The following is a 15332-nucleotide window of genomic DNA, read 5'->3' on the forward strand; positions in this document are numbered from 1 at the left end:
CATCTAATAATTTCACTGCATTTCAATTCTAAGGAGGTGATTCACTTAATATCCACGGGTCATTTTTCTCACCCACAGAATTTCAGGTATTACATAACTACCCAAAAGCAATGCAGTGAGCTTCAATGTGGGATGCAGTTCAGAGGGGTAGACACTTTCCAAATCCCCAGAGTTTTTTGCTCACGGAGAACAGAAACTATTCTTTGCCTCAGGACACTGAATGATTTTCCAGCCTCAGGATTAGGACAGTCAGCATTTTCCCCAATTTAATTTTTATCTCCCTGTCTACCCTACCACTATTTCTTTTCTCTTTATTACTGGTCCTTTCCTTTCTCTTATTCTATATTTCTCTCCTGAGTAGATTTTACACTGGTTTTACTTTTCTCTTTGCCAACTTCTTCCAATATAACTGTTTTCCCTTTAGTCCTCAATTTTTACTTTACTTGACTTTGTCACAGTAGACCTCCGCAAAACTGCTTAGGTTTATACTCTCAGTGATTGATGTCAGTGACGCTCTATGAGACACCAAATATCATTTCCGTAATTAATACAGAGAAAAAAGCCTGTGTTAGCAATCATACCTTCATACCAGCCCAATGATGATCTGTCTTCACACTGGTCACGAGAGGGTGACAAGGGTAAGTGGATGGAGGGGTCTGTACAAATGGGGGTCAATCATATTAACCAAAGGGTGGCATCTTACTAACTAGACAATGTCACTTTTGTCAGGAAAAGCAGCATGCCCATTAATTTTGAGCATTATTCCTAAGACCTACAGCAAGCTGAGTGATAGGCCTCCTTACCCTCATGGTCACGCTTATCGCACTGTTCATATTGCCTTTGTACAGCCACCCATGCTTGGTAATTCCACCCTTCTGAGAGCCAAGGGAGGCAGCATCCTAGGAGAGAAGGAAAACTCTGCAATCAATCTCCCATTATTACCTATGTTATTTGCTATGAGTCTGGTTTATGGGAAAATCATTGATTTGGTGTCAGGTTGGCCTTTGCTCCTGTACTGGAGTAACCAGTTGACCCTAAGATCTATAAGTCACTTTAGAGTTCACTTGACAGGGAAAGAGAGGGACAAGCCTAAATTTCTGAAAACTCTAGTCCATTAAAAGGCAAAGCTAGTTTCACTCCTTTTTTATTTTTAAGTGTTTAATGAGCTACAGAAAGTACATACCACACTTGACCACTCAAGTTGTAAGGTCTTGCCTGGTTTCATAAAAAAATATTTTCAAATTACACTCCCCTATAGTTGAAGAACAAAAGCAAATTCCTGGAAAACTTCCCAGAGGCTTAGTTCAGGGAGGTAAACAAAGAAAGGAAGGAAGGAAATGTGAGGCAATAAAGAAAGAAGAGGTAACACGATGGGGCAACAGAAAAGAAGGAAAGGGCAGGAAGAATGTAACAGAGATAGAGGAAAGAAGGAGAGTTAGAATACAAAAGGAAGAGCTAGAAAAGTAAAGAAACGTGCTCCTTCAAGTTCTGACCCCAAGCTCTGAAATCTGGGTTTAAGGGGGCGGTGCTGCCAGCAATTGCTAAAAATATAGGCATATATTTGTACACATAATAAACAAAGCGATGAAACATATACACACACAAATACACAATCCAGCAAGTCTCCTACCACACCCTTCCACACTCTTTAAGAGTATTCTCTTGTCACTGCTTTCCCCCTTTAAGGCTGTGCCCAATACACACTTCAGCAGGTATCCTGAGAAAAGAAGGCCACACAGTGTCAAGTTACCCAGCTCATATCTCCTAAATCTAGTCTCTGATTATGATCCTTATTTTTGTAACCAAGCAGACAATGGCAAAAAGACTCATTTTATGCTTCATTTTAGACCATCTCAATATTAATATTGGTGGTTTTATTGTTATTACTAACAAAAGTAGAAATAACTGTCTGGGATTTTACAGTTTTGTTTTGTGTGTCCTTACATGCATTATTTTAATTGGCCCTCCTCTTACTATTAATCAGCATCAAGTCTTTGATATTTTGTTTTTCATTTTGAATGACTGCCTCCTCTTCCCAGACTTATTTAAAAAGTGGTTTCTAAAACAATTTGCCGCCAAGGACATTGTTAAAGTTCTTGAGTGACTGGTGTTATTGGCTTAGCTGATGATTTAAAAAGGAAAAGAAAAACTAAACTCCAAATGAAGTATCCAATAGAGACTAGAGGAGAAAGAAATGCAGAGATGGACAGCGCTAACATTTTATTAGGTTTCCTTTGCTTAGCGGACATAGTCACCTTCACACCCTACTCTTTTTGTATACTTCCCCAGCCATAACCATTTCTCCAATAGTAGAGGTGGTGTGTTGTTAAAATCAGAGCTTCTGTTCTGTAATACTTCATTCAAAACAATCACTGAAAAAACAGCCATTTAAAATTTACTGGCTACCAGTTTGTTTTAAGGCATCCTGTTAAAAAATAATATAAACTTAAGGTCTAAGTAATCTTCCTATCTTTTAACAGTGTAGCTAAATCTCATCCAGGCCTTTGAAAATGATCTCAGAATAAATAAACAGGACCAGAAGAACATGCTATGCATGCTAAGTAGTTAAGTTGAAACAGAAACCTTATTTCAATCAATCAACAACATATTTTTAAGTTTTTCCCCTGTTTTAAGAAACATTCCAATTCCTGTTTTGGTGAAATGTTGGTAATTTTCTAATTAATCTTCTAAGTCTGTAAAATAAATAATTTTTTTAATCTGTGAGTGATAATCCTACCTCATCTTTGTCAACCTCCTCATCAACTTCATAGACATGAACAGGAAGTTTATCCAACTTGGCCACTTTGCTTTAAAGAGAAGAAAAGAAACTTGTTTTATAATTACCTAATCCATGGAGAGATGCTGTATTTCTTCTCCCATCAGAGGAACTGGCATTTAACAAATCCAAAACTGGCCCACTCAGATAAAGAATGAAAACCATAAATGCTACTGTTTTTCATAGTGGAGTTAAGAGAACTTCAAAAGCTATGTAGAAAAGATGGAATAGCTTGTTCGGAGTTACACACGTATTTCAGAATGGGAATGTTTGTTAATAAACAAAGTCTTGATAGAATAACTTTCAATATGAAATTTAAAAGAAAACATGGAAAATGAGGTTATTACATTTAAATGTATTAGGAACCACAATCTTAGATAATGGCATTCACAGCAAAAACAAGACAGTAACAATAGTGGCTAGCATTTATTAAATAGTTATGTGATAAGCACTGTGCTGTGTACTTCAAGTGTTATCTCCTCTAGTCCTTTAGATGGTGGGGACTGATGTTAAGACCACTTAATACACGAGGAAACTGAGACTTAGGGAGCAGAGCAAGGAGATGACATACGCAGACATAGAACAGAATCCATGGTCTTATTCACTGTTACAATCTTCCCTCTCATCCTCATCACAATCAGAAACTCTTTTTAATGCCAAAAAGTAAACTCTACCAGCAGTAAAACTATATCATACAGTAAGTACTATACAACTCACAGTCTATCCTCTTGTAGCTATGAGAATGGTGCAAACAAGGCTATCAAGTGATCCGATCAAATGGGAAGAATTTTAAAATCCCTACATGAGTACTGGATAAGTATAGAAGAGACATACTCATCTGGAGAAGATAATGCTGGAAGGGAGTATTCTTGGCCGAAGTTTAAAAAAGGCATTTGGGAAGTTGGCTAAACATTCTTAAGGAGTGGCTGAACCACACAAATAGAATAAACAAATAGCTAGGTCCACCAAGAATAGTATAAACAAATTAAACCAATAGATGCAACAAACACAAAGAAAATATATTAATAGGTTCTCAAGTAAAATTTTCATTGGCAATGGTTACTTTTGAAACAATCCATCATTATTTTCTTTCAATCTATAATCAACTATACTTAAGTTTGCTAACTGCATCATTTAAGGATGCACCATGTTTATATCCTCTCAGTGTGAGACCTACCTATCTTTTATTCACTTTAACCACCACTCAGCAACCTAAACACACTTGCTTTTGGTGTATTCTACAATGAGTTAATACTTTAAAGGAGGTAAAGAAATTTGGGAAATGCTTGTTCTGTGATATACTTTTCACAGACAATTTATTAAATAAAAAAAGAAACAAATTTTTTTATTTAATATGAAATAAAACAAAACTTTTGTTTCTTAAAAAAATTTTTAAGAGAAAACACAATGTAGCATTTTCAATACTCTCATATTTTCTTTGTTTTCTATTTCTCACTGAAAAAAATTCACCTGTTTGTGTTTTATCCGTGTTACCCTGAAAGAATCACTGGACATAATTAAACTATCTATGCAATTATTACCACCTGCCAAGCCCAGAGTACGGGATTGAGTCCTATTATCAAATGCCCTGTAAACAATAGCTACCTCATATACACACAAAGGGTCTAGAAATATTTTTTTCCAATTACTTTGATTGCATAGAAGTTACATACCTCCCTAAACATTTTTGATACAAAGAATTTTCCTTATGTGCATAACACTACCTTATGCAGTCTGGCCATTTACTCACTTTGGAAGCTGTCGAAACTCTCCTGAGTAATCTTCATATTTATAGTTCACAAGGTGCCAGTCAGAGTTATAGGTTTTGATGCACTATTGGGGGGGGCATTAAAAAAATAGAAATTATATGAGAAAAATTTTAAAAAGTGATGATTTTTAGAGAATATTTGGGAAGGTTTATGAATGTACATCCATACAAACATCCAAAAAAAAAATTTCCCCTTAACCCTCTCATGCCTAAAATTCCACCATCACAGGTTCTTCTGAAGCTTAAGGACTATTGAAACATCACTCCTGGGAGAGGGGTCACTTTAGGTTACCATCATTCATAGTTTGGGAGATTTTTTTTTCCTTTTTTTGAATTGTATTTTTTTCCATTACCATTTAGTCTCCTTACACCCTGCTTCTGCCTTGCAATCACCACATTGTTGTCCATGTCCATGAGTCCTTTTTCCTTTTTGCTCAATCCCTCCATTCCCTCCCCTCTCTCCCCCCTTAGCTGTCATCGAAGAGATTTTATAGGAGACAAATTTCACCTCCTCTTGCTACATTTACATAACAATGTACAGTTTCTGCCTTAAAAGCACTATGTTCTTAACAAGGTGTGGTCTTTACTAGAACATGAAAGTGAACAGAAATTGTGAACCATAAGATGCTTTGATGGTATTTACTAATATGAAAACTGTCTCTGTTAGTCAACATTATATAAATTTGTCCTCTGTTTTTCCTTCTATTTATAATGAACACAGTGATGTTATTAGGAGGAAGGATTCCATTTCACAGTGGCACAATGATATCGTGTGTGTGTGTGTGTGTGTGTGTGTGTGTGTGTGTGTGTGTAGAATGTACAAATTATGTCACACTCCATTGCCAAGGATTCTATCTGTGACACTAACCTATAGAGAATGCATTAAACTACCTTCACATGACAGGCTCAATGGGCCAGCATGGTGTCTTTTATTTATCTACCCGGGAGGATCCACTGAGTAGTAGTATATAGTGTCTCAAGACTATAAGGCCGTATCTGCCAGATCTTCAAAAATGGATGTCAAAATTAAAAGGTGACATGTTTGATTTAGTTACCATCAGCTTAGTCCAAATAATTTTTCTGTGTAATCAGATTTTGACGATACATATGTAGACCTCAGTGTGGCAAAAAGAAAAAAAATGAATAAGTGAAAATATGGGTAGATAAACATATTTGTCTTACCTGGTTGACTTGACTTTGGCTGTAACTAACATCATGAACAAAGCCTCTATTCTGCTTGCTTCCCTTCATTAATTGCCAACCTTCTTTTTATCTATTTCATGGCCTATGCCCAAACACCTTTTGAGGCAAACTCTCCTCTAACTCAAAGTCATGAAAACAACTACTGCAACAACAGCGGGTACTTCTCTTGTGCTAGGCTCTAGGCTAAGCACTTGACTGGCAAGGTTGTGAAGGGAAGGCAGCGGAAGTTTTTTACATCATCAGTTAGATAGGTGGAATAAACAGCAGAGAAGGATCAAGGGCAGAGTGAGATGTGGGAGCTAAAGAACTTTACAATTTCTTTGCTTTGTAGTTGCAAATGTTTTTAAATACTATTCTTGCAAATGCTTTAAGATTTTTTTCAAAGCATTTTCACTACACTAGACATCTACACTCAAAATTACATTCCAAAACCAGTATGATTTTAGAATTTTCCCTAGAATTGGAACAGCTAAGTCAAGTCTGACTGTGAATGATACAGTCTTGTGGACATGCCACTATTCTCTTTGTGAGGAAAGCCAAATCCAAGACAGAAGCAGCCATCAGGGCCACAGTGGTTTTCATCAAGCATGGCCATTGTGCCACCATAATCTCTTGCAGGTCATTATGATCACTCTGAAGAATAAAAGGTACCTGCCCAATTAAAAAATAAATAAGCACGGACATGCATGATCAGGTCCACTTATGAGTGGAGCACCTGAGTGCCCTGATTTTTAATACCTTAGGTAAAATTAGTAAGAAACATAATGTTTAAATATTTTAAATTACAAGGAACTGCAAAAAAACATAGATAGCCAGGTTAAGTAGACTGGGGTTCATTCATTTAATAAGCCATTGTTGATTGCCCACATAGCAGGTATCTGCTAAATTTCAAGGTAGAAACATAGAATAAGGCAAGCACCACCCATCCCTCTGGGGATATAGAAAGTCTAGGAGACAATGGGTTCAATCAGAAATCAGAATGTGAAAATGATGTCTATAAAAAACACTCTACTGACTGATTTCATGATTGACCTTTCAAACTTGTGAAGTTCAATAATATTTTGAAGTTACATTGAAAGGTTTTGAAGTTGTTTTTTAAAAAGCCATTAGGTCATTCTCTTCTGGACTAGAGGATGGAGAGGAAGTGTTGTTCCACTCCACCCTACTGGAAGAGTCCCAAGGGGGTTTAGCTATGTTGGCTACAGCAGCATAGGATGAAGCCGCTATTGCTCAACCTGCAGGAATTAAAGAACTTAATGAAGAGTTGCCCTTCAAAATTCGTATTTTTTAAGCAACTGGGAAATCTGAATTAGTAATTAATAATTTTGCTACATGCTTTAAAACAAAAGTCAACATACTTTTCCTACAAATACCCAGACAGTAAACATTTTCAGCTTTGAGGGACATATTGTCTCTGTTGCAACCACTTAACTCTGATCTATGATAAAAGCAGTTATAGGCAATACAAACAATTGGGTATGGCTGTGCTGTAATAAATCTTTATTTATAAAAGCAGGCTGCAGACCAGATTTTGCCTGTAGGTCATAATTAGCCTATCCTGTTTTTAATAAACATTTAAGATCATATAACATACCTGGCTGTATTCTTCTAGAATTAATTTTACCAATATAGTAGCAAAGGAAGTAAGATAAGATGTTACCTTTTCAGAAGGATGAGGGAACATACTTTAAAAAATTTAAATACACTATTAATTTTTCAAAAACCTGAATGGAAACTAAATCTTATTATTTTAATTGGTCTTCACTTATAACAGCATAACTTCCTTATAGTAGGCAAATTTTTCAATGGATATATTTATCATCTAGCAAATGGGGATAAAAATCTATTATTTTTAAATGAAGGAGCACTTCAAGAAACAAAATTAAAACACCTAATTAATTTATCGTACCTAAAAGCACCTGGAGGAAGAAACAAACACACCAGGGTAGGTGGGAGGCAATCTAAATGCAGTAACTTTTCTTTCTTCCTCATGACAATCATTTGTATGTTCAAACAAAAGTAACAGTAATCAGAAGCTCGATCAGAGACCGTCAGGCTCAGCTCATTTTCACCTGGCACTTCATAGACATTGAACTAGTCTTGAAAATAAGTTCTAACTATAAACTTGTAAATTAAGTAAATGAATACATAAATATGTGTGCTGAGTCTCCATTAAAAAATATCAGTAACAAAGCCTCTGACATTACACCCAGTGAGTTCATTCACAAGTTGCCCTTTATTTTACAAGTTCTGTAGAATTCATGTTTTGTCCTCTGTTGACATTTCTAAGTTTCAGATTCTGAAAACTTCGTTCTTCTGTGATTTTAACTTCCATTATAAAAAATATAATTACCTGACACTTTCTTGAAAACATCATTAAAATTTAAAGCAAAAGGGGAGGCATTAGAAAAAAAGATTTAAAATGACATAAGTTAATGTAGAAGAAACCCATTACCTCTGTAACAAACAAGCTCTGTGCTTCCTCTTGTGCACTTGCAGGAACTGTGGAACATCTGTATCGACCTTGTCGTCTCAGAATAGCCGTCTGTGAAGAAAAGCATCAGGTAAGGACTTGGTTAAGTGAAAAAGGAAAGGGGCCAGCCTCCAAGTGCAGCAGGGCCTGGCATGGATAGTCACTTCACTCTCTACCAACCAGTGTAGCTTCAACCTTCCTCTTTAGCTCACACACCAGAGATCCCATTTGACACCCTAAAGTTCAAAAACCATACAGGGTAATAGCCCCTGCTTCTTCCTAGATCGGGGCCCAATGACCCCTCCATGGAGCCCTCCCACTCCCCCAAGGCAAGGTAAAGGCCCATTCAGAAAGTTCCTGACACCCAAGTGCTTGATCTAGTCCTCTTATATGGCTTTTTAATTTCCTTAGCTGTCTTTCGTCATAAAATTTACAATTGTAACCATTTTTAAGTGTACAGTGTGGTGACACTGCACATTTACACTGCTCTGCAACTATCACCACCATCTATCTCTTAATTGTCTTTTATGTCTGTTGTTTACTCCACAACTTCAGTGCCAAAGAACAGGGCAACCAGATAGAAGATCCTTAATCAGTATTTGTTGATTGACTCCACGAGTTGTGATTTCTACCTCCCCTATGAACCTTAGGACTATTCTTGTTTCATGAGGCTTAAATGCTTATTCTAAATAATAAAATACCTCATGACTTTAGGCGGAAGCATATCTACCCCAAATGACATTGTTTGTAAGGGACAGTAATGTTAATAAAGGAAACTGGGCCTCAGGCTTCAGAAAGGAATGTTTTAGATTTTCTCTCCCATGGACTATAATCCTTGGAACTATTAACAGATCATAAACAACACACATGAAAACATTTTGCTAACAGAATCTATCCTGTTGGCTCTTTGTGGCTAATTACTAAACTGGGATCGCCTAGCACCTGTCCCAGCTGTTTCTCTTCTTCCTTTGGTTAGAAGCAGCTTTGGGTCAAATTTGTGATCCCTCCCCATCAAGCAAAGGTAGAGAACCCCAGGGCATATATTTTGTGTATAACATAATTTTACTTCCTGCCCATCTTTTCTCTGTGTAGTGTCTAGGTCACCTATACTTATTCTTTTCTTGCCCTGTGTCCATCTTTGAAATTAATTTTATCTCTTATTTATAGAATAAGACTTTCTCATTATAAAGAAAGGAAAATAAGGAACTCTCTTCTCCAGCAAAGTCCTTCACAGGTGAATTATTAATTCATTTCACCTCCAAGAGGGCTTTTAAGATCCTGGGTGTCTTGGTTTCTTTGCAAATATCACAAACCAATGGTGACTTGTATTACACACCTGTTCCCATGAAATACCATAGAGATATGTGACAGTTAGCACTGCAGAGGTGCAGTCTATTCAGAAAACTTCAAAGTAACACATCAGTTACAAAAAGATTGTCAAAAATGTTAGGAATCAGGTATAATATTAGTAAAGGGAAATTGCTTAATAAATTGTGTATGCTTCTTAATATCCCCACTTATTGTGACCTATCTTGATTATTTGGGTCCATTAAGATTTTTGAAACTAATGACTATACTTTAAAAATGTTGATGAAATGGCTCGGGTTAAGAATTAGAACTATTAAGGTCATTTCAGCCTACTTCCCATTGCAGGATCAGGAGGAAGGAAAATGAATTACAAAATTTTCCCAGTGAATTACCAACGCAAGAAACTTTAGTAATGTTGATACTTTTCTAAACACCACTTTAAGGTGAGAAAAATAATAGAAAATGAATCTTTCTATTCTCATGGATCAAAGTGTCATTATGTTTTCAGTTTTAAAAGAAAGCAAAAATCATTAGAGACTTGACTTTAACAATTGGGAGAGCACTAAACATAATTAAACCAATTATCCCTGTGTTTATTACCATCTACCAATACCAGAATGCTAGGCTTAACTCCATTACTGATCAAGTCCTAACTATGATTTTGATAAAGCTTAGTTTTTTGACCACACAGAGCTCCTTTATTCCTCCAGAGACTTCATCCAAATAAACAGTGCATTTCTTCAAAACCAGTCACTTAAATTAGACATGGTTCTTTATTATGTATCTAGCTTAAATGTTATTTTTAGATATATTTCTTTTTGTACAGACCTGTTGTAGATCACCTCTTTTAGATGCTTACTGCCCTTCCCTATATGTGCATGCTGTTCCTCACACCAAAAGGTGGAGTCTATTTCCCCTCCTTTTGAATCTGGACAGCCTTCCACTAATAAAATGAGGTAGAAGTGATGTCATGCCAGTTCCAAACCTAGATTTTAGGAGAACTGGCAGCTTGATTCTTCCTTTTGTGGAAGACAACCAGCACACTAAAAGATCTACTACCTTGAGACTACCCTGCTGTGAAAAATTACCCATATGGAGAAGCCATATACAGAAAGATGCACCCCAGCCTCTAGCTGATTCCAGCCATCCTGGTCAAAGTACCTCAATGTGAGTGAGGAAGTCATCTTAAGCATCCCAGCCCCTGTAGAGGCAGAACTACCCAGGTTAGCCTCAAAATTGTGAGAAACAAAAAAATTACTGGCTTTGGGGTGATTTGTTATACTGAAATAGATAACAGTAGCAAGACTAAAACAAGACTATAAGAGACTAGGAACATCTCCTAACTGAGGTATTGGAGAATATTGCCATTTTTCATGAAAATGTGACACAGTGTAACATTAGGAGAGAAGGATTTAGGGAATACACCAAACTGGAATCTGGTTTTTACATTCACCCTCTATTCAGTTGGTGTCCTAAGTGTGGTCAAGTAAGAAAATAAATGTCTGTTAGACCTTGAGAATAGACCTTAGTGGCTCCTCTTACCAAAGAATAGTCTACTGATCACTTAAGGATTCAGCATAAATATCACGCCATCCATCTCTCTCTCCATCTCTCCCAAACTTCCACCCTCTGTCCTTCTACCGGGTCCTTACTTTCTACCAACAAACACTGAACTAGCATTGGAGACACCATGTTAAATAAAATGTAGAGTTTACCATCTGATGACAGAGGAAGATGAGGAAATAACTGATTAGAGTGTGATAAGTATTACAAAAGGATATGAGAGAAAAAAGCACAGACACACAGGCTGGTATGAGAGGAAAGAGCAGGGGAGTCTAAATCCAACAGGGAGGAGGAGGGGACATGAGGAAGATGTATGCTGAGGCAAAGATGCTTAAGCTAAATTGTTCAAGATTACTAAGAGTGTCAGTACTTGTGCTGAATACACTTGAAACTTGGAGATAAGTTTACCCTTGGGAAGTTAAAAGAGCAAAATCAAGACACAATAAATGAAATTAGCTTTTTGCAGACATAAAAAGGAAACAAATCCATTAAATGCTATAACTGAAAATATGTTCTGTGAGGTCTGTCCAGAAGGTATCCAGCCATGTGATATCAAAAAGAGACCTTTATTAAAGAAGATACAGGAAACATTGTATGTAGGACAATCATGCTTCAATCCCTTTCAAAGTGGGCCCCTTGGGACCTCACACAGTTCTCCCAGTCACTACCAGCTGTGCAGCCATATTTTCCTGAATCTCATTGATGGTCTGAAATCTCTTCCCTTTCAAAGGTGATTTTAGTTTTGGGAAAAGCCAGAAGTAGCAGGGCACCAAATTTGAGCTGTAGGGGGCGCTGAGTCATGCGGGTGATTTGATGTTTTGCCAAAAACTCTGCACAAGACACGATGCCTGAGTCAGGACAGAACACTGTTGTGATGAAGCTGCTGATCACCAGTTGCCCACAGCTGCAGCCTCTGAATCATCTGAATAGTTTCCATGGAGGAATGTTCAAGCTTAACCCAAAATTTGATGCAAATTTGTTGCTCTACTTGCCCAGTCATTTTTAATGGAACATCCACACAGGACACATGCTCACTCAATGGCTTCTACTGCTCCTACTGACTAGTACAGTGAAGTCATCATTGTTCATGAACGCACATTCCAGTCCATGCTCCGTGGCTGCCAGGTTACACTGTCATGCAAACCGTTCTTGTTATATTAACAATGGCTGGACTTTTTTCTGGACAGAACTTATATGTCAAAGGAAAAAATTCCTAGAACTCTAAATAAATTTGAATTAAACACTAAAACTACACAGGCTAGTCAGTGGTTTCAATTCATCTGGAGAAAGTATGGGCCATCAGAAAGAAAAGGGTTTGCATGACCACAGCACTTTTCTCAGTATCTTTAAAAGGAAAGGCTGAGATCTAGCAGGCTGTGACCCACTACGGGATTGCTGGACTTGGCACCAATGAGAAGTTACCATTTAATACCATCGGTTACAGAGGTCTTCCAAATCATTGCCTCTGCTCTGAGTCCAGTCTCAAAAATCCACTTTTTTATAATGTGATCCCCATTTAGACTTGCTAATTAGAGAGAAAAGACAGCCAGTGAATTCATCTTGATCCGCTTATTAATTCTAGTTCTGAATACACATTTTCAAACGGCATTCTGGTTTATTCTCTTGTGGGGCTGGCTACCATAAGTCAGTTCCCTGAGCCCAAATAACTGTGGTTATATTGCCCAAACCCAGCCTCTGGACTTGGAGAGCGGATTATCTGACCCTAGACCTTGATGACCTTAGAAACCATGCCCCATAAGGTCCTATCTGATAGCTCGTTAATCCCTGATTCCATTCTCCAAAGGTACCCTGCAGGCATGTTCTCCTTTGCCCTACCAGATGGTAGATTCCTTTGAGGGCAGGATATTTGTACAATATCTCTGTGCCAAATATTAATAAATGGATAAATAATATAGACAATGGAGATAGAAATAAAAACCTACCAATAATCATTCATTACTTGCATATTTTTTTTCTGTTATTTCAAAAGTTCTCTGGTCCATTGTGGAAATTGACAGGGAAGGCCATAGCATAAGTGAATGCTCTACTTTAATTTCTCCATAGATTTTATATGTTGAAAATCACATTCAGGTAACAGTCAACTGTATGCCAAATCAATTCACATTAAATTTCTGTAGTTTCATTTGACTGGCTTATAACAGAGTTCAAATCAATGCCAGGAGATTTATACTCCATGAACATTAACGTCCTTCTAAAAAATTAGCAAAATTTTCTTTTTCACGGTTGTAGTATACTTTTTCTACTTCTCTATCCAGTAAAATCATATTCCTGCTAAAAGATGGGCCTGTGTCCACTTTATATAAATTAATATCAAGGTTGGACATTCAAAGAATATCAGTTCTATTTTTATATTTAGAAATAAACTATTTCTATTGTACTAAGAAAGCTTAGTATTTACTTCTAAGTAACTTTCTATATTTGCAAAGGGGGGGGGAGAACATATCACATTATGAGGTGTGATAAGACTTCAAATTAAATCTAATAATCATAGCTAGCATCTCAGATAACCACTGGGATATAAATCTCACAGCACAAAAAATAGTCTATTTTTGATCAGTACAATTACTTAGGTTAAACACTGAGAGTCTTTGACACACAGTAATCCTTAATTGCCTTGGTCAAGTACGGGCAGTTTTATGAGGAGTTCCACAAAATTATAAAAGTAATGGAAAAGGAAAACTGGACTGCTAAAGAAGAGAAAGGAAGGGGTTAAGTCCTCCTCCAAAGGACTTATAATATAATGATGCACAAACACCAAAGAGCCTCAGGTAAGTCTCTATGGGACTTTTCCCCCGCAATGGAATGAGATGAAGTACAAAGATGTCCCCTGGACTAGAATATAAAGAGTAAAAGTTATAATGATCTACAAATCTAGTTTGGAATAAAAAATTTTAAATAGATCCTTTCTCTATTTTAAAAACTTTTATTTTCTTGGTTCAAATGACTGTCTCCAAAACTGAGATCATTTGATTGGCTATGAGCCACATCTGGATACTTAGCTCAGGAAGGCAGAGTCATGGTCCATGTAAAGAAAAAACACAGAGGTAGCAGCAGGTCTCCTTGCCTAGAGCCAAGCCTGGGGCTTCGTGGCATTTCCTGCCCCTTTTCTTCATCTCTCATTTCTCTTCCCTGATGGCCTGCTGCAACCCTGTTTCTTCAGCTTCAACTTGGAATCCCTCTCTAGTATCAAAATTCCTGACCCCAACTTGGTCAGGGCTCTGTCTTCCATTGGTGCTGACCAACATTCTACTTTGACCCACTGAGGCTGGGATACAGAGAAGCTCGTGTTTCACCATAAGCAATGTGAAGCACATAATTTAATTAAACTGCCTATGGAAGAATTTGAGAAGTGACATTGGAAAGGGGTTTGAATTGAGATCCAGGAAACCTAAGTTTTCATCTGAGCTCGGCTTCTAATTAGCTATATGGTCTTGTGGAAAAGCTTTAACTTTCCACATCCATAAAATAAAGAGGTTTTTTTCAGGATTTCCAGGTTTCCTTTTTGGTTTAAAAATTCCACAGTGTGAACATGGAATTCAAAATCTGTCTCTCTCAAATTGCTTATGTGAGTGCTATAAATTGTTTAGTGAGACACTAAAACATAAAAGACATCCAGAAAAAAAAATAATCCTATATCTGCTTTGATTTATAGTCCCATTTAATTTTTTTAATCAAAGGGATTGTCAGATTAAAAGGAGGGAAGATTCACTACATAGACTTAAATAAATAAGAGGTGTGAGTATTGACAAAGACATGTTTTTGTGTCATCGTTTCTTTATTTTTCTAACCCTCTAACTCATATGGCATTGAATTTTTTATTAATCATTTTACAATGGGCATGAAACTGTAAAAAAACAGCCCTCTTAATTCCTGGTGGGAAGTATGCATATTTACTAGGTGTTTAGAATATCTTATTTTATAGGGTTTTAATTAAGAGACTAAAACAATGGCCCACCCTTCTCCTGGGACCACATGCACAATGAGCTAAAGACAATATTCCAGAGAAGTGGTGGGCTATAACCTGATCCAGCTCTGTGGATCTAACCAAAACTGTCTCCCCATCTCTCCTATATAAAGCACACCGCTGGGAACGTCCTGCCCTAGACAGAAAAACAAACATCGAAGGGAGTACAAACTTGGAAACAGGAAGAGATGGTTCCTAGGGTGTCCTGAACAGAACACCTGAGTTAGATGAACAAAGAGAGTTCTCTCCTAACCAT

General features: G+C 37.1%; 1 protein-coding gene across 2 annotated transcripts in view; it reads right to left on the reverse strand.

The window, feature by feature from the left end:
• The window catches only part of DOCK9 (dedicator of cytokinesis 9), a 354061-nt gene that overhangs the window by 175180 nt on the left and 163549 nt on the right, over positions 1-15332 (reverse strand). For both annotated transcript variants that reach the window (XM_054574328.1, XM_054574327.1), the window contains exons 3-6: positions 8203-8292; positions 4527-4609; positions 2738-2807; positions 804-899 (exon numbers count right to left, since the gene is read on the reverse strand). In XM_054574328.1, coding sequence (XP_054430303.1) covers positions 804-899; positions 2738-2807; positions 4527-4609; positions 8203-8292 — 339 coding nt within the window. The remainder of the gene's footprint in view (positions 1-803; positions 900-2737; positions 2808-4526; positions 4610-8202; positions 8293-15332) is intronic.

This window comes from Pteronotus mesoamericanus, unplaced genomic scaffold (assembly GCF_021234165.1).
Source record: "Pteronotus mesoamericanus isolate MK-2021 breed Mesoamerican mustached bat unplaced genomic scaffold, CSHL_Meso_final contig_26, whole genome shotgun sequence".
Lineage (NCBI taxonomy): Eukaryota > Metazoa > Chordata > Mammalia > Chiroptera > Mormoopidae > Pteronotus > Pteronotus mesoamericanus.